The sequence below is a fragment of the Vicugna pacos genome, chromosome 22 (genome assembly GCF_048564905.1).
Source record: "Vicugna pacos chromosome 22, VicPac4, whole genome shotgun sequence".
Taxonomy (NCBI): Eukaryota; Metazoa; Chordata; class Mammalia; order Artiodactyla; family Camelidae; genus Vicugna; species Vicugna pacos.
The window spans coordinates 24,589,249-24,614,318 of NC_133008.1; the positions used below are offsets into that span (position 1 = coordinate 24,589,249).

The 25,070-nt window shown below is 45.4% G+C and overlaps 1 protein-coding gene across 1 annotated transcript in view; it reads left to right on the top strand.

The window, feature by feature from the left end:
* CACNA1A (calcium voltage-gated channel subunit alpha1 A) overlaps positions 1–25,070 on the top strand; it is a 280,383-nt gene that overhangs the window by 64,491 nt on the left and 190,822 nt on the right. The window contains exon 3 of the mRNA XM_072947567.1: positions 10,058–10,351. Coding sequence (XP_072803668.1) covers positions 10,058–10,351 — 294 coding nt within the window. The remainder of the gene's footprint in view (positions 1–10,057; positions 10,352–25,070) is intronic.

The following is a 25,070-nucleotide window of genomic DNA, read 5'->3' on the forward strand; positions in this document are numbered from 1 at the left end:
AGCAACTAATTTATTTAAAGGCATTAGATTGTTTTCCTCTTTTAAATAAAATTATGTTAGACATCTTTGTGCATAAAGCTTTCTCCACCTTTAGGATTAATTTTCATTGGATATATTTTCAGAAGTGAAAGTACAATACCACTATGTTTTTCATCTTTATTTATAAGGATGCTTAAAGTCTATAATTCTTTTATTTAATTAGAATCTTTGTCTCAGTCTTGGGAACACTCACTTGTCTGCCACAAGAGAAGAAATGATCTCAAGGTTGCAATGAATAACTTTATAATATCAGAGGATTCCCTTTTCAGAATGTCCCTGTTTTTAGGAAAATCGCATCTTGATATGATTGCACTGTTCTGTTTTCAAAGTCAGGATTTCAGTGTTCCATTTTGGAAATATCTAAGGCTTGATTCAGTGCTTAGTATAGAGAAGGGAATTCATTCAAGACTGGAAGGGAAAAGAAGAGAGAAAGAGCAAGATGACTTCTTTGGGCAATATTAAAATATTCTTTATGTGGCGGGACCGGAGTAATTTTATTTTGTTTTTGTACCATTGTGTTATATCTTCCCTGGCAGGGTATGGCACCAGGGTGTGGGGATGTTTCCTTGCACGCAGTTCATGTCTACACTATTGTTTTCTGATCTGCAGACCTCATTCAGGTGTCACCAGCTGTCCCAATAACATCCTTTATAGCAAAAGAAAATCCTGGCTCCCTTGTTGGATTTGGTCATCACGTCTCCTTTAACCTGGAGAAGTTTCTCAGTCTTTATCTGAGCTTCCTAACATTAACACTTTGAAAGAATACAGGCAAGTTATTTTGTAGAATGCCCCTCATTTTTACATGATTGAATTCAATTTATTCAAATGATGCAATGCTGGCAGGAAGTCCCCAGAAGTCATGTTGTATCCTTCTTGGTCCATCATGCCGAGAGGCGCGTGAGGTCAGTGTGCCCCATTATTGGTGTGGTTAACGTGGACTGCCTACTTATCTGCCAGGGCTCTCTTCTATGCAGTACTATTTTTACTGTTAAAATGAACAGTCATCTGTGGGGAGTAACTATGTAAATCTGACACTCCTCAAACGTTCACTCACAACTTTGAGCATCTCCTGATAGGTCTTGAATTTTTTTATGACAGTTGCCAAATTGCCTGCATATATAATGTCAACCAAAATAAAAATTAAAAGTGTAGTACTGCCCCCAGCCCTAGGATCATTAAATACTATTGTCCAATGAGAGGAACCAGGGATCCTTGGAGAAATGGCTAATTCTAGGGCAGGGCAATGAAGGATGATCCTGGAGCCTCTTACGGTGCCAGAAAGTAAGGAAGCTTAAAAATAATGGGAACGATAAATGCTGGGGAGGCTATGGAGAAAACGGAACCCTCCTACACTGCTGGTGGGAATGTAGTTTGGTGCAGCCATTATGGAAAAGAGTATGGAGATTCCTCAAAAAACTAAAAATAGACTTACTGTATGATCCAGCAATCCCACTTCTGGGCATATATCTGAAGGGAACTGTAATTTGAAAAGATACATGGACCCCAATGTTCATAGCAGCATTATTTACAATAGCCAAGACATGGAAACAACTTAAATGCCCATCAGCAGATGACTGGATAAAGAAGATGTGATACACACACACACACACACACCCCGACACACACACTGGAATACTACTCAGCCATAAAAAAGAATAAAAGAGAACCATTTGCAGCAACATGGATGGACCTGGAGATCCTCATTCTAAGTGAAGTAAGTCAGATAGAGAAAGAAAAATACCGCATATCACTCATATGTGGAATCTAACAAAACAGAAACAAACTTATAGACATAGAAAACAGGCTTATGGTTATGAAAGGAGGGGAAGAGGGTGGGATAAGATAAATTGGGAGTTTGAGATTTGCAGATATTACCTACTATATATAAAATAGATAAACAACAAACTTCTACTGTACAGCACAGGGAACTATATTCAAAATCTTGTAGTAACCTATAATGAAAAAGAGTATGAAAAGGAATATGTGTATGTATATGCACAACTGAAACATTATGTCATACACCAGAAATTGGCACAATATTGTGAAATAAACTAACTATACTTTAATACAAATTCTTTTAAATTAAAATAAATAAATAAATTTTAAAGGGTGTAAAAAATGTGAACCCATCAAAGGGACACAGAAACCAATCTGAAGGAGCCCCCAATGGCAGAATAAAATATTTCAAGCAGCAAAAACTAAGTAACATAGTTTGGATGGTAATCCGAAGAATAAAATAGATACATGAGTCTGTCCTGATATAAATAACGTATTGAATGAGTGAATGAATGAGTGAATGCATAAGAGAGAAGAGACCAATTTTCCTTACAAAAGGATTATGAAGAATATATGTAGATTATCTTTCCTCTAGGAGATGGAACTTAGAATCTCTCTCCTCTCTTACCAAGAGTGGGCTGGGTTTAGTGACTCACTTCCAAAGAGAAGAGTAGGGAAAGGGAAAAATAGTAACTCAACAGTGGAGAAATCTGGTAGACAGCATTTTAACCAAGTCACCAAGATGTTGACTGACGTTCAAGGTCAACGTCATAGTGATAAGTCATGTGGATGCCACAGATCCTTGATAGAGTGCATTGACTAAGGCATTTCACCTCTGTGGTCTTCTTCCCCAAATTCATTATCATCGTCCTATCATGAGAAAACAACAGGCAAACCCAAACTGAGAAACATTCTAAAAAATACCTGACCAGGACTCCTAAAAATTGTCACTGTTGTTAGAAACAAGAAAAGAAACTGTCACAGATTAGAAAGGACTAAGGAAGTAAGATGACTCAATAGAATGTGGTGTCCTGGATAGGATGCTGAAACAGAAAAGAATATTAGTGGGAGAACCAGTGAAATCTAAATAAAGTGTAGCATTTAGTTCACAGCATTGTACCAATGTTGGTTTCTTAACAGTTTTAACAAATGTACCTGCCCCACTGGGTGCATAGGCTCCCCATTATCAATATCCCCTTCAGAGTGGTGAATTTATTACATTAGATGAACCTACATTGACACATCATTATCACCCAAAGTCCACAGTTTACATTAGGGTTCACTCTTGGTGGTGAACATTCTATGGATTTGGACAAATGTATAATGACATATATCTACCATTACAGTCTCATACAGAGACTGTATCCCTTCTTCTACCCTAATCCCTGACAACCACTGATCTTTTTTACTGTCTCCATAGTTTTACCTTTTCCAGAATGTCATATAGTTGGAATCATACAGTATTCTTCACATTGGCTTCTTTCTCTTAGTAATCTGCATTTAAGTCTCATTCATATCTTTTCATGGTGTGGATAACTCATTTCTTTTAGTGCTGAATAAAATTCCATTTGTCTGCATGTACCACAGTTTATTTATCCGTTCATCTACTGAAGGACACCTTGGTTACATCCAAGTTTTGACAATTATGAATAAAACTGCTGTAAACAACTGTATGCAGGTTTTTGTGTGGACATAGTTTTCAATACCTTTAGTTAAATGCTAAGTAGCACTTTTGCTGGATCTCATGGTAAGAGTAAGTTTAGTTTTATAAGAAACCATTAAACAGTCTTCCAAGTGGCTGGACCATTTTGCATTCCCACAAGCCATGAATGAGAGTTCCCATTGCTCCACATCCTCACCAGCACTTAGTGTCATTGGTGTTTTGGATTTTGGCCTTTCAAATAGGTGCATAGTGGTATCTTGTTTTAGTTTGCATTTCCCTGATGACATATCCTGTAGAGAATCTTTTCATATGCTTATTTTCCACCTGCATATCTTCTTTGGCAAGGTGTCTGCTGAGGTCTTTGGGCCACTTTAAAATCAGGTTTGTGTTCTTATTGCTGGGTTTTAAGAGTTCTTTGTATATTTTGGATAACAGTCCTTTATCAGGCAATGTCTTTTGCAAATATTTTCTTTGGATCTCTGGCTTGTCTTTTTACTCTCTTGGCAGTATCTTTGGCAGAGCAGAGAATTTTAATTTTAATGAAGTCCAGCTTATTAATTCTTTCATGGATTGTGCCTTTGGTGTTGTATCTAAAAAGTCATTGCCAAACCCAAGGTCATCTAGATTTTATCCTATGGTATCTTTTAGGAGTTTTCTTGTTTTGTGTTATATTTAGGTCTGTGATCCATTTTGAGTTAACTTTTGTGAAGTGTGTAAGATCTGTGTCTAAATTCATTTTTTACACATGTAGCTTTCCAGTTGTTCCAGTACTATTTGTTGAAAGGATGCTTTACTCCATTGTGTATCTTTTGTTCTTTTGTCAAAGATGAGTTGACTATATTTATGTGGCTCTATTTCTGAGTCCTTCTATTCTGTCCCATTGATCTATTTGGTTATTCTTTCACCAGTACCACACTGTCTTGGTTGGCTACTGCAGCTTTATAGTAAGTCTTAAAGTCCAGTAGTGTCAGTCCCCCAACTTTGTTCTTCTCCTTCAATATTGTTAGTGATTTGAGTTAGACCTCAAATCTTTTGCCTCTCCATATAAACTTTGGAATCAATTTGTCAATATCCACAAAATAATTTGCTGAAATTTTGATTGGGATTGCATTGAATCTGTAGATCAAGTTGGGAAGAACTGGCATCTTGGCAATATTGAGTCTTCCTTTCCATGAACATGGACTATCTCTCCAGAGTATAATTTTAAAAAACCAATTGACCATTATTTCTTGATTGCTTATTATATACAAGTCATTGAGCATGCTTACCTGCTTGATCTTAATTAATCCTCACAGCAATCTATGGGATAAGGAGTCATGTCTCCATTTTACACAAAGAAGCTGAGGCTCAGAGAGGCTGAGCACTTTTCTAAGAGTACACAGCTAGGAAGTGCTAGAGCTAGGATTTGAACCCAGGTGTGCATCCAGAATTAGGCGCTGTCTCATTTGTTTTTGGAAATTTGCAGGGCACATACTGCTATGCAATGTTATGCCTGGATTGACAGCCACATTCCATCTCTTTTGAGTGCCTACACCATGACCTGCAAATATCTGCATTATCAGATTTGGTTTTTGTTGTTTATGTCCTCTAACTCCCAAAGATCTTGGTACTCATTCCCAAACCAGACCAGAAGGCAGAGACTAAGTGTCTTCTGGCTGATCCATTCTTGCAACTCAACATGATTGGGTTAGGTGGTAATTGTTTCAGCAGCCAAATGAATGTGACTTTCAGTTATTTATTTGGGGCATTTATTTCAGAGATGCTAGCCCTGTTCAATATTCTCAGAGCCAGTTTGGTAGTGCTGCTGCTAATTGATAAATTAAACTTCCAGTGGGCAGATGTGTTAAAGATTAGAACCAATGGCTGAGACTGATTTTTGGAGGCCTGCTATTAAACTGCCTCTGTCTGCAATGCTAATGAGATTCTAAATCTTTCTACCTGGTCAACATTAGTAATTTGGATTCATGGTGGAAGGGGTAAGAAACTACGTATTGCAGTCATTTAAGGAGCCTATGAAGATTTCTTGCCCATCCTTTTCCATTTGCTGGGTGGTATGTAAGATTCCAACATTAGAGATTCATTCTTTGGGCTATGTAAATTTTTTGTTCTCTGTAAAGTGAATCCATTAGGATAATGCACTTGGATCCCTGTCATACTTTAAGGGGCATGAGTTGGATTCTTTCCAGAAAGGGGGAGTAGAGCAATTGAGAGGATTGGAAGACTGCAAGATTCTGGAGAAGGAGGGGGAAATTCCAACATGTCAAACTTCAGAGATAAGCAAGCTTTGGGAATGCCATTTGATGAGGAAAGTGTGGACTCTTCTGCCAACTTGATGGGGGAGGGGGACATTTGGAAATGTGTGGGGTATTTTTGCCTTTCACAAGACTAGGGGTGCTACTGACCCCCAGTGGGCATATGCCAGGGGTGCTAAACAGCCCACTATGCATAGGACAGACTCGAACAGCAATAACTGTCCCAACAAAAATGCCAACAGTGTCACCATTGATAACTCCGGAGAATGTCAAGGTAGGAGTAATAAATGTGTCCCTTCCAGAGCAGTGATTAGCAAACCTGGATGAACCCCCACAGACTTGCTGAATGAAAATCGAGGGAGAAGGAGGGCCCAGGAATCAGAATTTTTACAACACTTTGCAGGCGGTTCTGACTTGCAGCCAGTTTGTTTACTGTCTAGACTGGGATTGGGGCATCCTGGAGGACCATTCTTTGTCTTCTGGTAAAAAGGAGGCCAGCATTTGTTGTAGAAACTTCATGGTTAGCATACACAAGGAGGATTATCACAGGTCCCTATGACAAGTGGGGCAACCTGGGATCTACAGTCAGAAGCATGACAAACATTCTCTACTGAAGTATAGAACACACAGAAAACCACACAGCTCATAGGTGCACAGCTCAATGAAAACTCACAAAATGCATGAAATTTACAAAGTGAACACACCTGTATAATTACCACCCAGATCAAGACGCTTCCAGAAGGCACCCGCCTTGTGCCAGTTACTCCTCTACCCTCAAGGATGACTGGTACTTTGACTTCTAACAGCATAGATTCATTTTGCCCATCCTGAACTCTACACAGCAGAAATTATACACCATGTTCTATTGTACGTCCGTCTTCTTTGCTACAAAATCACGTGGGTGAGATTCATCCGTGCGCTTGTGTGTAGCGTCCACTCTCACTGATGCAGAGGGCTCCACGTGCAAATGCGGCACAGTGTATTTATCTATTCTGCTATTGATAGAAATTTGAGAAGTTTCCAATTTTTAACTAGTATGAATATGACACTATTCCCATTCTGGGGCGTGTCTTTTAGTGGATATATGTCTTTATTCTTCCTGCATATGTACCCAGGAGTGTCAGTGCTGGGTCACAGGGTATTCAAATGTTCAGCACTGGAAGAAATGGCCAGTTTTCTGGAGTGTTTGTACCAAGTTCCCTCCACCCAACAGAGTCAAAAGTAGTTTCAGATCCATGTCAGTGACCTGGACATGGTTTAAAATGTCTTTCAGCCTCAGTGCTATCATTTGTAAAATGGGGCTTCTGTGAAGACTTGTAGAAGCTTTACCTTAGTAAGAACTTAATCAGTGAGAAGTTACTGTTTTCTGAAAAGCTCTGGGTCCTTAGAAACCTCTGCCAGTAATGCTTATGCTATGAAATGCAACTGTCCTCTCAGGAAAGTCCATCATAACAAGTTACGTAAATTCACTTTGCACAGTGCAGCCTTCTACAACTGGCTGTTTGCATCCAGGCACACGGGATTACTTCTTGATTCATATTAACTGTCATTTGTCTTTGACATATGAAACATCAAGTACAAAAATCATTTGTATTTATTGAGGATCCAACACATTCCGTTTCCTTGCAACTCTGATTACTCTTGGATTAATTATTTCGTCCATACCTTGACAAGTTAGAAAATCTCGAAAGTGCTATAGGCAACCTGTAAAAGTCTGACCCACAGGCACAGAATGGGGAACATAGGTAAAGACATATCATCTTTTCTAGTATGTTTCAGATGAACTCAAATACTGATGGGGAAGGGCATTAACTAGGATTCAACTAGCTAAGTCTTAAAAAAATATTTGCCTTCTTCAGCCTCCTCCCCTTCCCCTCTCCCACCCCTACTTTTCAGTCTGTATATTGCTTTGTGAAAATTCACTGGTTTCTTGGTATATCAACTTTGGAAGACAGTTTAGTGATACCTTATAAACCTGAAGATATGCTACCCTGTGACCCAAAAAGTTCATACTTAGAGCTATTCCTACAGCAATGCATACTTATAGACACCAAGATGATTAGAGGCAGAAATGTTTAAGAGCCTCAGGTAGAAACAACTTAGATGTCCATCAGCAAGATAATGGATAAACAAAGTGTGGCATACTCTTCCAGTGAAATACTCCACAGCAGTGAAACTGAGTCAGTCACAGCTGCATGTGACAACAGAAGATGAAAGACACAATGTTGAACCAAAGAAACCAGACCTCGTAGAATACATACTGATGATTATATTCATATAAAATCAAAAAAGATGTATTGTTTAGAAATGCACAATAAAGCAGTAAAAGTGTAAAGAATAGCAAGGTTATTAATACCATAAGGTCAGGATGTGATTATTGCTGGGGGGAATGGGAGTAAGTGTGTTTCTGGGAGGGGCCAGCAGTGTTCCATTTCCAGCTCTGGACTTGAGTGTTAGTTTCATAAGTGCTAGTTTCACAGCAAATTTTTAAACTGTACATTTATGCTCTGGGCATTTTTCTGTGTGTTTTCAATTTCACAAGATAAAAAGGGAAATGGGAAATAAACTGTAGTGGCTCTGGGAGAGAAGTGAACATCATGCAACATATATGTAGCTCCATCCAGCCAACTAGGACCTGGTAAGTTACCTGCTCCTGGAAGTTAATGTTTGCCACTTCTGGGTTCTTTCCGAAGATGTGCTCAATTTTTCATTCCAGCTTGCAGGACCTTTGTGATTTGAAACTTTTACAGAAGTACCACCAAACCAGTCTCTCCGTTTTTAAAATTTGTCTTTTGCTAAACAGACCAAATTTGTATAGAGGACTAATTGCACCTCTAGACGCGAATCTCCTTTTTCTTATCTTTAAGTTTCTTCCTTTCTTCCTCCCTCCTTCTCCTTGCAAGATGCTGGGAGCGTCCGGCTGTCTGCAACCGAAATGGAACCCGTTGGAAAACAAGGTTTCCTCCCCAGGGAGGAGGAATCTGTCGTCCCAACTTCCCCCCCTGCCTCCCGATCATCCGGCTCTCCCCTCTCTCCCCCACAAAACTCCGCTGAGCCAGGTCTCCTCGCGCCTCCGCGATTGGTTGCGGGCCATCATGTGTCGACACTTTGGGTGGGTCTTTCTCCCGTTAAACTCATCAATCGCTCCTCTTTGGAGCTTCGCTGGCCAGTGGTTCAGACCTTTGCGCCCGTTTTCCCCATCCATCCTCTTTCCCCTCAACCCTCCACACCAGTCTTATTTTAGCAAAACCTAGAGAAGAAGGAGGAGGAGGCATCTGGGGCGCGGGGAGGGGGGCGGGCAGGGGACGCTAGGCATTGCAGCATCCGGCAGCAGCTATTGAGTGGCTAAGCGAACGGCGCATACCTCTCTTCCTCTCTCTTTCCCCCCCCCTCCTGTTGGGAATTTTCAGGATTTCATTGCTGCAATTTAACCCCAAGATGAGGCACGGTTGAGCGAAACCCTGCGCGCACACACGCACTCATACTCCTTCGTGAGCAGAAGAGGCAGCCGCTGGTGATTCAGGGAGGAAAAAAAAAATCACCCGGACCCTGCGGCTTCAAGACTCCTTAAGAGCCCCTCGGAGCGTTTCCCTCCCGCCTTCCCTCTTTCCTTTCCCGTTAATACTCTTAATTTTAATTTAATTTAATTTTTTTTGGCTACAGATCTTTCAGCATTTTTAAGGTCTAGGAAGTCAAGCAAAACAGAAAGGGGGATTTTTTATTCTGGGGGCTGCCTTTTCCCCCAGCAAAGACCTGGTTTTTATTTTTATTTTTTTAATAAAAAATTTTTTAATGGGCCGAGCGCACTCCTTTTGCAAGATGCCAGCCTGACCCGGACCTCGGAGGAATTTGAAGCTTCCACTGCGTCCCGGGGGGGCGTCCTTTGCAAACCGTTCGAGTCTTAAAGGGGGTGTGCGTTTTTTTTTTTAACTGCCTTTTTTTTCCCCCCGGAGTGGGTGGACTGGGGATTGCCTGGATTCCTTCCTCGGTTATTTTTTGCCTCGCTTCCCTCTCCCCTCCCCCCGGCCCCGGCCCCCGCGCCCCGCCCCCGCACCCTCCTCCAGCCCCTCCTTCTCCGGGGTCAGCCAGGAAGATGTCCCGAGCTGCTATCCCCGGCTGGGGCCGGGCAGCCGCCTTGTGAGCCCCTGACCCGAGGCGCTGAGCCGCCGCCGCCCGATGGGCTGGGCCGTGGAGCGTCTCCGCAGTCGCAGCTCCAGCCGCCGTCTTCACAGCCCCGGCAGCATCAGCATCGGCATCGGCGGCGGCGGCGGCGGCGTCTTCCGCATCGTTCGCCGCAGCGTAACCCGGAGCCCTTTGCTCTTTGCAGAATGGCCCGCTTCGGAGACGAGATGCCGGCCCGCTACGGGGGAGGAGGCTCCGGGGCAGCCGCCGGGGTGGTCGTGGGCGCCGGAGGCGGGCGAGGAGCCGGGGGCAGCCGGCAGGGCGGGCAGCCCGGGGCGCAAAGGATGTACAAGCAGTCAATGGCGCAGAGAGCGCGGACCATGGCCCTCTACAACCCCATCCCCGTCCGACAGAACTGCCTCACGGTCAACCGGTCTCTATTCCTCTTCAGCGAGGACAACGTGGTGAGAAAATACGCCAAAAAGATCACCGAATGGCCATATCCTTTGCCCGAACCCTGGCAGCTGCGCCTCCCCCTCCTCCCTCCGCTTTCCCCTCTTCCAGGCTGGGAGAGAGACCCGGGGGTTGATGGGAGGTGGGGGGGTCTTCCAGGGGCTGGGAGAGGGGGCACCGGGGAGGAGTGTGGAGATTCTCTCCACCCCGAGCTGGGTTGAGCTACTGTGGAGACTTGGGGCAGGGGATTGAGGGGGGAGTGGATTTCTCTTAAGGACCCATTTCAGAGTGAGGGCCTGGCCCTGGGGTCGTGCAGGGCCCTTGGTGAGGGCTTGAGAGCCAGTTCCGGACGGGTCAGAGTTCTCCCGAATGAGCGTGGACCGGGCCTGGGCCTGGGCGCTCTGGCCGGGGCAAGGGAAGCACGGGGGGCCGTGGCTGGGTCTCCTAAGCCGCCCCTCACCAGAATCCACGGTTGCCTCCGATAACTAGAGCCCAGCCCCAGCTCTCAGGCCTCTCCACCCTTGCTTCCCCGATATGGTGGCCAGCACTCTCAGGGAGGGCGCCTAGGGGTTCCCAGGGCCAGGAGCCAGTGAAAGAGCATGTGGCCTTCACACTGGGGGGCCAGCATGGGCCAGAATTAATATCCTGGTGTGGGCCGCTGGCCGAGAAGGATTGGGGGGCACTTACTCTCCCCCAAGTCTGCAGGTTTCATTTCCTTCCACCACTGATTGGGGACCTCATCATCTCTGGGGCTGTAGAAAGCACCTGCTTTGCCCCATCTGGGGCCCTGTCCTGGAAGACGTGATGGGCTACTTTCATAAGAAAGACAGGGCAAGAGAAGATGAGGTGCTGGGTCCTGCCTAGGGTGCCGTGTCTGGCCTTGGGTTGGAATCTGCATCTTCCACCCTAGAGACTCGGGAGGGGACACCAGGAGACTCAACATCCAGGTGGACATCTCAGGCAGGTAAACACCTTTCTATTTTCTTTTAAAATTCAAGATCCAGAGGAAGAAGGTGAAGACCACATTTTCCTCTGCTGAGATGCTCTCAAAATGCAGATCCCCTTGTGTTTCTTTAAATTCGTGCCTGCTTGAAATAAACCTTGAGGAGGGCTTAACATCTGTTGAGATGTAGGCAGGCAAGGATGGGTAATTAGTCGGGCTTTCTAGCAGTTATCTAAGCATGACCCAGATTCCAAGTGGGGGGACGCACCCTGCTCCCCAAGCTGACTGGCCACCGTGCCTGCCCAAATGTGCCGCTCCTCAACTTGGTTCCAACTGGCTGCCCTCAGTGTGAAAACGAACAGGGCTGGATGAGCCCCTGGGGTTCACTGATGAGCCCCCATCCTTTTTGTGTATGGTTTCGACTGTTATGTACTCAACAGGGCTGAACCCTGGGTGGTCCTGGGGCTGCTTATTTGAGAAACACGTTGGCTGGTGGATTCACTTTTAGGCGAGGGCTCAGAACTGAGCAGGATTTTGGCTTCTGGGTGCTGAAATTGGAACACAGGGCTCTGAGGTTTTGGAGTGTGTGTGTGTGAACAGTACCTGGAGGGTGGTGAAAATGAAGAGGGTCAGCGGCTGTCTTTTTGGAGGGGCGTACACCTAACCATGGGGTCATTTTGCATCGTGCCCAAGGCAGGAGCCGGGGCTTTGCCTCCTGAATTTCAACCTTGTGAAAGTCGGTTGAAATGCTCAAGGGGTCTTGTAATCACTCTGTCTGTCTCCCCACAGTCCTGGTTGGGGAGAGGGGGACATGGAGAAAGGCCAAGTGTCAACGTGTGCATGATCAGATAACTCAAGGGTGTCCAGGAAGGATTCACTGGGCTGACAAGTTTCCGTGTTGAAAATGGCTTTAGATCGCCTGCTGGAGCCTGGATTTGGAGTCTTCTAAGAGGAAGGGAAGAAGGTGGGAGTCCTAATGTTGTGTCCTCAGCTCACCTCGGTCCGGCCTGAATCCTGCAGATCAGAGGGCTGTTGGGGAAGGAGGGGACTGCAGCAGCCCCTTGGAAAGAGGACTTTTGGGAGAAGGATGCAGGGGAACTCGGAGCATTCTTTGGCACTTGAGAGGTTTTTCTTTGGCTTTCTTGCTCTTGGTAGCTCTGTGATGAGTTTGTGCATCTTGCTCTTTGCAGAAACAGTTTTTGTTCTCTCTTTGGCCTGAGGCAGCAAACACATTATACAGCTCCACTCTCAAAGGGAAAGCTGTCCATCCCCCAATCTGTCACCAAGCAGAGTCATCCAGGACTGAGCTTTCTCTGGGGGTTGGGGGGAGATGAGAGGGACGGGGACAAGGAGATGGTGGGGGCTGGATAAAGGCTTTTGGGCCAGTGCGAAGAGATGATGGACTGTGTATCGACACCAAGGAGTCAGGATACCAGGGCAGAACATGGACTTCAGTATCCAAATCCTTCTGCCATTTAAAAAAAAAATGTGTTTAAGTACTTATTCAGAACTTTTCTCCCCCTGAACTTTTAAAATAAAGTCTGATAAATATATACACAGGGAAGTATGAAAGTTGAGTCCACCTTAGTAAGTGGACACGACCATGCAGCTGTCACCCTGGTCAAGGAAGAGAATGTGACCAGCTCCCTAGAAACTCCTGCCCCGGTCCCCTGCCAGTCACTCCCCCTGACAAGGGTTACTGCTACACTGACTTCCCACCCCACAGTTTCATTTTTCCTCCCTGAGTCTCCTGTAAATGGAGTCACAGGCTGCGTTCCTTTCTGCTTCTTCTTGTGCTCAGCAATATGCCTGAGAGATTCATCCATGTCCTGGCCGGTGGTCTTTGCTTGTCCCTTCTCGTTGCCGTGTGGCATTTTATTGTGTGACTCTGCCACAATGTACTTATCCGTTCAACAGGAGGGCCATGGGAGTAATTTCCAGATTGTGCTGTTCGGAACGTCCTTGTACATGTCTTTGGTTGGACTTTGTGGGGAGGCATTCCTCCGGAGTTTGCACCCAGGAGTGGAATTGTCAGCGCCATTCTTTGATGTATGTGTAGCGGGCCATGTATTTGGAAACAGCATATACTAAGGGCTGCAGGTGAGTGGGGAAAGCGGGTTGCTCCACTGTCATATGGAGGAGGAGTGAGGGGATGTTCCATGAACTTGGCTGTGTGCTCCCAGAACTGAAGAGCATTGCTTCCAAATACAAATTCCAGCCTAGTATGCTGGTGGAGGGTGCAACCTTGCGTTCCTCATGCTCCGGGCACCTGGCCACTGTGATTCCTTCCCCTCTGCACCTGATTTCCCTCAGCAGCTCAAGCTTGAAGCCAGCAGCAAGAAATTAAGGATTCTCATTAATTTTATGTTGCTCTTCCTAAATAAGAAAACCCAAGTGGAAATCTTTGATGTTTAGATTTACGTGGCTGCTTTTGGACTCTTGGAGCATTCCAGGCAGCAAGCTGTCTGGACCACACACCTTGGTTCTGTGTGCTTGTTGATTGGAAGTCTGATTTAAATATGGCTGTGACGGGCTCTGATGATGGCTTCTAAAGAGCTCAAATCTGTCAGCTCACTAAGGCGCATCTGTCAACCTTCCTAGAGCCCCCACTTAAAGCCGCTCGCTCCTTCTGACGTGCTTACCAGGCGCCAATGTGCATGTCATCTTCCCCCAGTCCTGCTGATGCCAGCAGATCTTCCACGGAGCCTGGTGTAGGAATTTGGGCCATTGCTAGAGCCACCGACTCAGGTCTGTGTGTCATCATGTTCCTTCTCCTGACGCACATGCAGGAGTCCAGGTTTTCATCCCCATTTTTGGGAATCTCGACAGGAAGCCCAGAGTCCCATGACATCACGTAACCTATGGATGCTGGCTGATTGGCGCTCACCCAGTTACAGTGGCTGTCGTTAAATCAGAAACTCTTTAAAGAGGAGCATGCTGCATGGGAATCGGAGGGAGCCTTGGGAGAAGTTGGAGCATCTTAACAGACTTTTGGCCAGTCCTGAAAAGTAGATTGTGCTAGAAGGTACTACCCCAGAGGACAGGATGGAATGACTGTATGATCCTCCTACCAGATTAGCGTGGCAGGTGTTTCCAGAAGGGCAGAATTCCGGGAAGTGAGGGTTAGTGTGGCTTTTTCCCTTGGGATTTTTTTTTCCTATAAAGATGCTATTCCTCCTCCACACTCCCCAAATCTCAAAAACCTCTGAAAACTGAAAGATCGGCTCACTGAGGGTTTAAAAATCTACCTTGAACTGATCCAAATTTACAGTCTTAACTTACCATCTTAATTTATCCCAGTCGATTTCCATTTTGGTGCACGTTGCTGAAGAAGTGTTAGATATGCTTGGCGATGGGGGGCTGCTCCAGTCCCTCCGCTGGGAGTGTTGTGTATACATTGCAGTGCTTTCCAGACTTTCGTGAGTATGAGGCTGTCCTTGCTGAAATGCTGATTCTGGTCCAGCAGGCTTGGGGCTGGGGCTGGGCCTGGAGTTTTGCTTTTCCAACAAGCCTGTAGGGATGCCCCGTGCTGCTAGTCCATGAGTTACACTTGGAGTGTCCAGGTCACATCATAGATGCACCCTGTTACCTTTTTTCTGTTTCTTTTTCTCAAAACTTGGGTTTATTGAGGTATAAATTACCTACTGCAAAATTCACCCTTTTAAGCGTACAGTTCTCAGAGTTCTGACAGATGCATGTGGTCACGTAGCCAGCACCAAAATCAAAATATGGAACAGTTCCACCCCTGCCCAATCTCCCCTAATGCCCCTTGGAGTCAGCACCCCACTACCCAAGCCTTTTGCAAGTTCTGATCTGTTCTGCATCCTCATAGTTTGGCCTTTTCTAGGTCGTATAAATAGAACAAGACAGTAGGTAGCCTTTGGATTCTGGCTTCTTTCCTGCAGCCTTTGAGATCCGTTCGTGTTGTTGTGTGTCTCAGTAGCTCATTCTTTTGAGTGCAGAGTAGTATTCCATGGGATGGTCCAGAATCTGCTCATCTGTTCCCCAGTTGAAGGACATTTGGGGTGTTTCCAGGTTAGGCGATTATGAATAGAGCTGCTATAAACATCGCTGGAGGAGTTTTAGTGGGAACAGACATTTTATTTCTCCTGGGTAAATAAATACTCAGGCATAGAATGGCTGAATTACATGGTAAGTGTGTGTTTAACTTTGTAAGAGACCGCCAAACTGTTTTCCAAAGTGGTTGTGCCATTTTATGCTCCCATCCTTGTCATACTTTAAAAGCACTGAGTTCAAAGCTCTAAAGCATGTCTGGCCGTGAGGATTTTAGCATAAAGGATGGTGGATGGGTGGAGAGTAGTGAAAATGGTAGTGTTAAGTGCCAGTCAGAGAAATGAGAAAGGGTGAGGATGTCATTTGTAGCTATGCGCCTGCACTGGTTTGAAATCTAGCAAGGGAGGGGGATCTCCAGTGTGGGAGGAGGGGGTCTCTGGTGTGAGATGCATTGCTTCTGCCACTCAGCAGTAAAAAGTCAAGCTCTGAGGCCATGAGACCCATGCCTGTAACCCTGTGTACCATGGCAACCCCACCACACCTGCACAAAGTTCCCACTCCATCAATGTTTGTCCAATGAGTGAAAAAAGCCTCACTTCACCCATTTGCCATATCATGTCGATCTGATTCACCTAGGTACCGATGGTTGAGGTTTTCAATGGGTTTTAGGTGTGTGTGTGGGCAGGGGACAGGCAGGGTGTGTGTGCATGAGGTTGCAGATCAAAGAAGATCTCTGAAATTTTAATGCTTGAGAGACTGGGGAGTGGTGGCCCCTTGAGAGTGAAGTCATCCTTCAGGGGCTCAGAGGGAGGATGTCTGTTGGGTACTTGGGGCTTATAGACAACCGCTCCCCCGTTGCTCCCCCAAGCACAGACGTGCACCCCTTCAACAGTGGAAGGCACCACCAGAAAGATGGGTTCAATCCGGAGATGGTCAGGGCCCCAGAGCACCACAGTTAATACATTTCTGGGAATGCTCACTCAGCATCTCGGAGGAATCCAAGGGGTGCCATGAATACAACAGAGAGGTAAGGGAAGGCACTCCAAACCTGCGGTCAGCCAGGCCTCGGTTCAGATGGCTCACTAGCCAGACCGCCTTGGGCATCAGAGCCTCAGTTTCCTCACGTACTGAATGAGGATATTACTTCTGATAGCATGTTCTTCGGAGGACTCTCAAGGCAGTCACATGGGGTCATGCACCGTAAGTGCTCAGCATGGTGTCCGGCATGGAGAATGTTCCAAAATCCAGGAATCATCATATGAGAGAGTCCTTTTTTCTCTTTCTTTTCTTTTTGGGAAGCTTTGGCAAGAAACGAGGCTCTCTGGGTAGGAGTGGAAACAAAGGGGCTCCCTCTGTGACTGGCCAATTTAGATTTATGAGTCTGAGTGTGGCGCTCTTGAAAGCAACCCATTTGCTTTCTGCATTCTCTCTGGAAGCTTTCAGGGGGAAGAGTTTATGTCCACTTGACCCAGTTTTCTATTCCCTTCGGTCTAAGAGAAAATTGTCTTCCTCTCCCTTGATCCCTCCCCTGTGGGTGACAAGGTGAGGGGGTTTGAAAGGATATAATTAGCTTCCCTGCTCCCCCCTCCCCCATCTCCTTCATCTGAGCCAAAGGGTCCAGCCCAGGATGGAGACCGCAGGCCTAGGACAGTTGCCGAAACTGCCCTGGAACCCCGCCCAGCTTTTGGGTGAGAATGCGTCCTCTGCTTCCCCCAGTTCCTGTCTTCCTTTTTTATACCCTCTCTCTCACTTCCTGAGAGAGTAGAGAAGGCAAGGAATATTCCAGGAGTGGAAACCAGGTGGGTGGGGCTCAGTCCTTATCGGGGTAGGGTGACCAGATGTCCCAGTTTGCCTGGGCCTGTCCTGGTTTTAACATCTTGGGAAACCCAGTAGTTCTGGGCAAACAAGGACGTTGGTCACCCTGCTGGTGAGTTCTTTTTTTTTCTTCTTTTAATGGAGGTACTGGGGATTGAACCCAGGACCTTGTGCATGCTAAGCATGTGCTCTACCTCTGAGCTATACCCTCCCCACTACTGGTGAGTTCTTAACACCCCAGAGAGGATGGGAGCAAGAGATGATGCCAGTGCCCAGGAAAGGAGAAGATAGGGAGCTTTTTCCCTCCGAAAAGCTGAGACTTTCTATTGGAATGAATTGTGCTCTCGGAAGCCGCTTATTTAAGGCAGCTAATGCAAGAGAGATATCCTGGCTCTGAAGCGCGAAATTCCAGAGTTAAATACGGATCAAGTTTTGTCGTCTCTCTTGGGTCAGATACAGCTTTATCTTCTTTTCAGCCTGGGAACATTCCTGGGTCTTCCTTTAAGGTGTTCGTTGCTCAGGTTGGACCTGGAACTTGGAGTTAGCAGCCCCTCCTCTCAATAACACGGTTTAAGGGGCCCGCCCCCCTCCCTGGAGCAATGAGGGGAACTCAGTTTCGTCGCCCACCTGCCAGCAAATAATATTCACGCTGTGGAGTTCTGTTCTCATTTTAGGTCTGTGTGTAAAATGTTACATAACTTTCAACTAATTTTTAAAGTATTTTTATACAAGCTACGTACTTTAATACAGTCCCCAACCCTGCCTTTTCTTCCTGCCCCTTCCCCACTTCACTCCCCCCAAAGGCAGCCACTCTTTCAGATTGTGCCATTTTCTTTCTTTCTTCCTTTCTTCCTTCCTTTCTTTCTTTCTTTCTTTCTTTCTTTCTTTCTTTCTTTCTTTCTTTCTTTCTTCCTCTCTTCCTCTCTTCCTCTCTTCCTTCCTTCCTTCCTTCCTTCCTTCCTTTCTTTCTTTCTTTCTTTCTTTCTTTCTTTCTTTCTTTCTTTCTTTCTCTTTCTTTCTTTCTTTCTCTCTTTCTTTCTTTCTTTCTTTCTTTCTTTCTTTCTTTCTTTCTTTCTTTCTTTCTTTCTCTTCCTTCCTTCCTTCCTTCCTTCCTTCCTTCCTTCCTTCCTTCCTTCCTTTCTTTCTTTCTTTCCTTTTCTCACATCCATGTATATGCCTTAACTCTATATATTGAACTTTCGTGGTTTCTGAGCTTTTTAGCCTTCTGGAGCTGGCACTTGCTTTTTGCACGCAACTGTATGTTTCTAAGATTCATCTCTCTCATGGAGTATAGCTGTAGGTCATTTCATTTCTCTGCATAATATTGTATTCTGTGATGATACGACAGTTTCTCCATTTTCCTGGGTGATGGACATTTGGGATGTTTCCAGGGTTTTTTCTCTTTTTTTCCGCTATCATGAACAGTGCTGCAGGACTGAATAAATAATTTTTGAATGAATGAATTCAAGGTGTTAATTTTAGTCTGTGTACTTGGGAATGTCGCTTCGGCTAGAATCAGCTGAGATTCATCAGCATTTATGGAACACCAGCCATCTGACAGGCACTGGCTAAGCCATTTCACAGCCTACTCATCATTTTCTCGCAGGGCTGGGTCAGCCAGACAGCCCCTGTTCTTGCTTGCCTTCTGAAAGTCAACCTGTGGTTTAAGCATTGGCAACTGATACAATAGTAGAGAAGCAGCAGGGCTGAGTTGGGAGCAGGGACTGTAGAGCCAGGTGGCTGGGGTTCAAATCTCAAAGCTGTGTGACCTTGTGCAAGTCAGTTAAGTGTTCTGTGCCTCCTTTTCCCGGTTTGTCCAGTGGGGATTCTAATAGCACCTATCTTGGAAGATTAAAGTAAGTAATACATGTTACACTTCAAAAGTAGTGCCTGGAACTGAGTAAATGCCGTATGTGTTTATACATGAATAGATGGGTCGATGGATCAGTGGATTGATGGATGGATCAATGAATGGGAGGAAAGAAGAAGGATGGATTTATCTGGGTGGCCTCTCCATCTACCCTTATATAACATCCACCCATCCATCCATCTATTCATCCACTCATCTATCCACCCATCCATCACAATAGTGTGATGCATACTAGGTGCTACATAGTATTAATTACTGTTCTGCCTTTTCTTGCCAAGGCTTTCAACTGCCTTGATCTCTTATTCTTTGGCATCTCTCTTATTAACCCATCCTCCTGGATGAGCAACTTTACCACCATTGCTCCAATGTATGATCCAAGGGGAAAACCATCACAGGATCATGTTGATTGTTGATACTGGAATTCCATGATTCCAAGGTCCAGGCAAAATTTCCCCATCTCAGCAGTCCTTGTCATATGTCTAATCAAATTCCTCTCCCATTCCCTACACCGCACTTCCAGACTCTCTCCAATGCCAGACTCTCTCCAGACTGCCCACAGCTTCCCCTTCTCCTCTTCCCCCTACTTTCTAGCCTTGCTCTAAGAGCATCATCTTTGAAGACATCAAATACTCATCAAGCCAATGAGAATCGACCAGCTTCTGTGCAGGTCTTACAAGGACTTGGAGCAGCTGGGTCTTGCACAAATTGGAATAGTTAAAAATGTTTATGGATTTGAATTGTTTTTGGAAGAGTGGTTAGAATGTAAAATTTTAACAGTTTGGCCTGTTCCTAATCACAATGGAGTCTTTAAGTTAAGGATCATAGATGAATGTTTGTGGTTTAGCGGGGAGAAGTATCTCATGCAGTTAGTGTTGGATGAGTGGATGGATGAATGGCTTGATCTCTGGATGGTTGGACAGATGGATGAATAGGTGGATAGGCTAGGTGGGATGATGGAAGGCAGGATGGATGGATGAGAGAAAGAAAAGGTGGGTGATATTGGGTGGATGGGAGATTATAAGTGGGGGGATAATTTGGTTGTTGGGTGACTAGGTGGGTGGTGAGCAAGTGGATGGAGGATGAAAGAAAGAAAGGATGAGTGGGTGAAGTTATGAGTGTTTAAGTAGGTGGCAGATGCCTGGACTGGACCTAAGAGTAAGAAGATGGATGGATGGATAGAAGGGTGGATGCTAGATATAAGAATATATGGAAGGGCAGGTGTCCATGTGTAGGTCTCTCTGATATTTGGTGTTCTTATTGGCTTGGGAATGACTTGTGTCCCTCCACTAACCACCCTCAGCGTCGAGTGAATCTTGCACGCTTTGTGAAAATCAGTACGGTGGTATGCTAATGTCTTACCTCTCTAATTAGAAAGCTCTTTGAGGGTAAGGGACAGTGATTTACCTTCCTTGCACCCTCCAACAGTTCCTGCACTGTATCATGAGTGTTTGTTAATTAAGTAGTGATGAGGAAAATAAACAGTGTTGTTGACAAAGGCTATTAAAATTCTGGAAACACTCTGGTTTTGTTTAGTTCAGCACTGGGACTAAAAGTGGAATTCCTTAGATATTGTTTCATTGGTAAATAGTGGTGAGTTAGTGGAATAGCTCTCTTCCAAGTAGGTTGAGTAAATGTTCCAGATGCTTGCTCACTGGCTGGAGATGGCAGATTGGAGATGTACCAGGGTTCTTCAAGGCCCTTCATAATCTGGTCCCTGTTTTGTCTTTGGTTTCATTTCTTCCATTTGCTACCCCTTCCACTCTGTCTCAGCCTCACTGGTCCTTTTTGCCAGTACCTAACCTTTTTGCACCTGTGGCATCTGTGCTGGCTCTTCCCTCTGCCTGCATCATTTTTCCCCCAGGTCTGCCCATGACTGAATCCTTCTCTTCATCTAGGTCTCAGCCCAAAAGTCACCTCCTCCAAGAGGCCTAGCCTCTTCATTTATTGAACACAAATGAAGTACAAAGGAGAACATATAATATATGTGTACTCTCCTATCCAGAGAGGATCTCTGGTGACATTTTAATGTATTTCATTCCAGACATTTTTATGGATATAAGCTTTTGTGAATACATTTCCATGCCACTGGATATCCTTGGACAACATCAAGGCTACCATGTATAGTTGCACAGAGTGCACACTGCACAAGGGTATCATATCTCATATCACAGGCAAAATAGAGCTGTAGATTTATTATTTCAGCTTCCCAGCTAGTGGAAGCTTAAGTATCTTGTTCTAGCAAAATGAAGATATTATGACAGTTTTATGACAGATGGACCTAGCAACTTGGAAAAGGGGCGTCTTATTTAAATTCACACAGTGGTGCTGTATGGATTGGCAGCAACATCAGAAAAGACTGTTGTTAATAGCTGCTGATATTCCACTTTATGGATATGTCATCCTTTGTGTAACTATCCCCAATTGTTTGTGTGTTTTGCTTATAAGCAACAATGCAGGGGACATCTTTGTACATAAGTCTCTATCGAGGGTGCTAATTATTTTCAGGCTAAAATTCTGGCCTAGATGTGGCACTCAAGTCCTAAAACTTAACTCTGTAAGAGATTTTGAGACCAGGTGACTCGAAATTTAGGAAGTAGAAGAGAAGGAGATGGGAAAACAGTTGATTGGTTTGGAATTTTTCCTAGGCTGCATGTAAACCAGTGCTTTTGAATTTTTTGCCCTCCAAGGGACTTTCAGCGATGTCTAGGGACATTTTTGGTTGCCAGTAACACAGAGGATGGGGTACCACTGGCATGCAGCAGGTAGAAGCCAGGGATGTTGCTGAGGCATCCTGAAATGTACGGAGCAGCTCCTTCACCCCTCCCCCAGTAAAGAGTTATCCAACCCAAGATGTCAGTATTGCTGAGACTGGGAAGAGCTGATGTAAAAGATGTCACGGATTCCTCGGAGAGGCGTGGGTGGATTTAGGGTTTTGGGGTTACTTAAATTTAATTTACAGTTTTTCTTCCTAGCTGGGTGTCTAAGCCAGCTTTCTCTGAACTTTAGATCCCACACCATCAGCAACAGGCTTGCTACTGACAGATCCGTTGATGTAAATATAGATGAGTATATAGAAGGAAGTCTCAGCTGGAGTTGGAAAATGTTGGAATGAAAGCTGCTGCGGCCTCCTTTCTCCCTCCTTCTCCTTCTGTTGCCCAGTTTTAAGTCGTGTCTCACTTTCTTTGGGCTCCTGGCATGGTGAATACTGCTGGTGTGGACCATGGTTCTCTGTTCCCTTGGTCTCCACACCCAGGACTGGCTTTGGGCATGTACAGGACACCCCTGGGACAGATTAGCTTAGAGATGTGAGGGGGGAGGGGAGTGCATTCATGATGAATTCATCCATTCATCGATGTTTACTGAGCACCTACTATGTGTCAGGCTAGTGGGGGGAGACAGGGGCAGGAAGGTGACAAGGGGAGATTGTATGGACCACAATGAAGACTTTTACTCCAAAGGTAATGGCATCATCACTCCCGTTTTCCCCATGGCACACCTATACCTTTGTTTTCCGTAACAACAAAAAAGGCCCTTTGTGTATACAAAATGTTTTCAAGCCTGCTGTTTTTCCTTCAGTACTACCCATACTGCAGCAAACCCCGCCATGATGATGTCTTTGCATACGCCTGTGACTGTTTCCTTAGGACAGATTCCTGGAAGTGGCATAGCTGGGTCGTATGTCAGGCTCTGGGACCAGGTTGCAAGGAACAGTTAGTCTGCCCTTTCAAATGCCAAGGTCCCCTTTCCCTGATTATGTGGCTTGCCCTTGATCTTACATCTTCACCAATCAGATAAGTAAAAGTGGAATATCTCTGTAGGTGCAACAGTTCCTGAAGATGCAGAGCATTTCCCAGATCCTGACAGGCTGACTGTAGTTTCTCCATGACATCCCTACTTACACCCTTTGCTCTCTTTTCTCTGGGGACATTCTTCACAGATATCTTTTGGGGAGGTTGCACCAGGTTCTATAGGCACTGAGGGGTTCTGTGACTCTGAATTGGGTTCAAAGCAGGGTACTGGTTAAGAGGAAGAGCTGTAGAGCTAGGCTACCTGGGTTCAAATCCCGGCTCTGCTTCTTTCCAACTGCATCATCCTGGGCAAGTCACTTTGCCTTTCGGGCCTCAGTTTCCTCATCTGTAAAGTGGGTTGAATATGAGTTCCTGCCCCATGGGGTGAAAGCAGCACTTAGAACTGGCACATGGGGGTTGCTGAATTAAGAGTTTGCCCTCATTATTGTTACAGGGCAGGCATCAGCTTCCTCTCTGCCCAACGCAATGGTCTTTGCATTTCTGTGTGCCTCTGTTTGTGCTGAAAACCCTTTTATTTCAAGGTGTGATAGCCACCATGTGATTTAGAGCAAGCTCTTCAAGTGTTAATGCCAGCCATAGCTCTTTTAACTGACGAAACAGGATCTCCCCATCACCTGCACCCTCTAAAAGCAGCTGGACCATTTTCCACATTCATGATGGGTTTCCTTTCCTTGGCCCCTGTGATTTTTCAGGTCTGAGAGTTCACTGGAACTCTCGTAAGGAGGAAGTGCTGTATCCCAGGAGGACGTGGAAACAGACTGCCTTTTCAAGTAAAGGTGGTAGCTCCTCTTTATGGAAAGCTTATGAGCCCCCAGACTGTGTGAGCAGCACTTTGACTGACTTAATCTTTCTACCAGTCCCAGGAGCTCAGTGGATTTATTTTTACCCCTATTTTACAGACATTCCACCTGAGGCTTGGAGACTAAAGTCACTGGCCCAGGTCAGGTCACACAGCTATCAAATGGGGAAACCTCATGGAACAGGTCATGGCACAGCAGGAACAAAGGCCCTGAGGGGCAAATGCTCAGGTTGTGTCTGGGAAAACATCTGTGTCCCAGAGAGGTTGGAGCGCGTGTGGGTGAGAGATGGTACAAAGGAATAGTTGAAGGGACGGAGTTAAGGGACACTGAGGTCAGCCAGGACTAGGTTCCTCTCTGACAGTGATTTTGCCTTTCGGGAAGTTACTCAACTTCAGCAATCCTCAGTTTCTCCATCTGTACAATGGGCAGAATAGTATTTTCCTCCCAGCTGCTCTAAGGATGAAATCGATGGTGCACGCTTGGTACAGAGGAGATGCTCAGCTGGTGGCCACAGCTCTTTGTTTTCTCCTTGGTACGGGTACTGGGACATAGACACAAGCAAACAGACAGACACAAATCAGATAAGTGAAAAGTGGAATATCTTTGTAGGTGTGGCCGTCCTGGCGTGGCTAACATTCTACCTGGGGAGACAGACCAAAGACCAGATAAAGATACCGTTTATGTATGATGAGTGCTACTGTGTAGAAGTAAAGCAGGGATAGGAGGTACAACAGGGTGGTGACGATAGAGGATATGGTGCTGAGAAGTTGAGCTAGGAGGGGACCCAAGGGGAGGTGCGGAACAGGTGCAGTGAGGCTGGAGGTCTGTTTCAGAGGTGACTCTGTCTAGAAGTGAAAGGGAATAGGTGGGGGAGACCCCAGGTAGGGCTGGTGAAGGGAAAAAGTGAGGGTCCCTGAGCAGGTAAGCAATGCTAAGAAAGGAAGGATGGAGTAAACTCTACTCCCTTGCTCCCCACGGTGTCTTCTCATCCTTTGTTGCAGGTCTTGGGTCCCTTAAAGATGCCAGCAAAGGGACCGAGTTCTGGGTCATTTTTAAGACTCTAGGTTATTTACTAACATATGAGGATATCATTTTTCCAACCCATTTGAGGTCTGGTTCCTTTCTTTCCTTGAGGTTGTCTAGTCCTGTGCTGCCCAATAAGGAAGCCACTAGCCACACGTGGCTATTTCCGCTGAAAAAAATTTATTGAAATTAAATAAAATGAAAAAGTCACTCCCTTAGTTGCACCAGCCACATCTCAGGTGCTCAGCTGCCACAGGTGTTAGTAACCATTGTACTGGACCATCCCGGTTGGAATGTTCCATCGTGTTCTGCGGAGCGTGCTGCTGCAAAGCCTCCAGTAGCAGCAGCATCTCCCGGGAGCTTGTTGGGAATGCAGTGTCTCATCCCTCACTTCAGACCTGCTCAGTCCCAATATTTATCTCAACAAAATCCCCCAGGTGAGGTTGGGTGTACTTGGAATCACCTGAAAGTTTAAAAAATGCTGAAGCCCT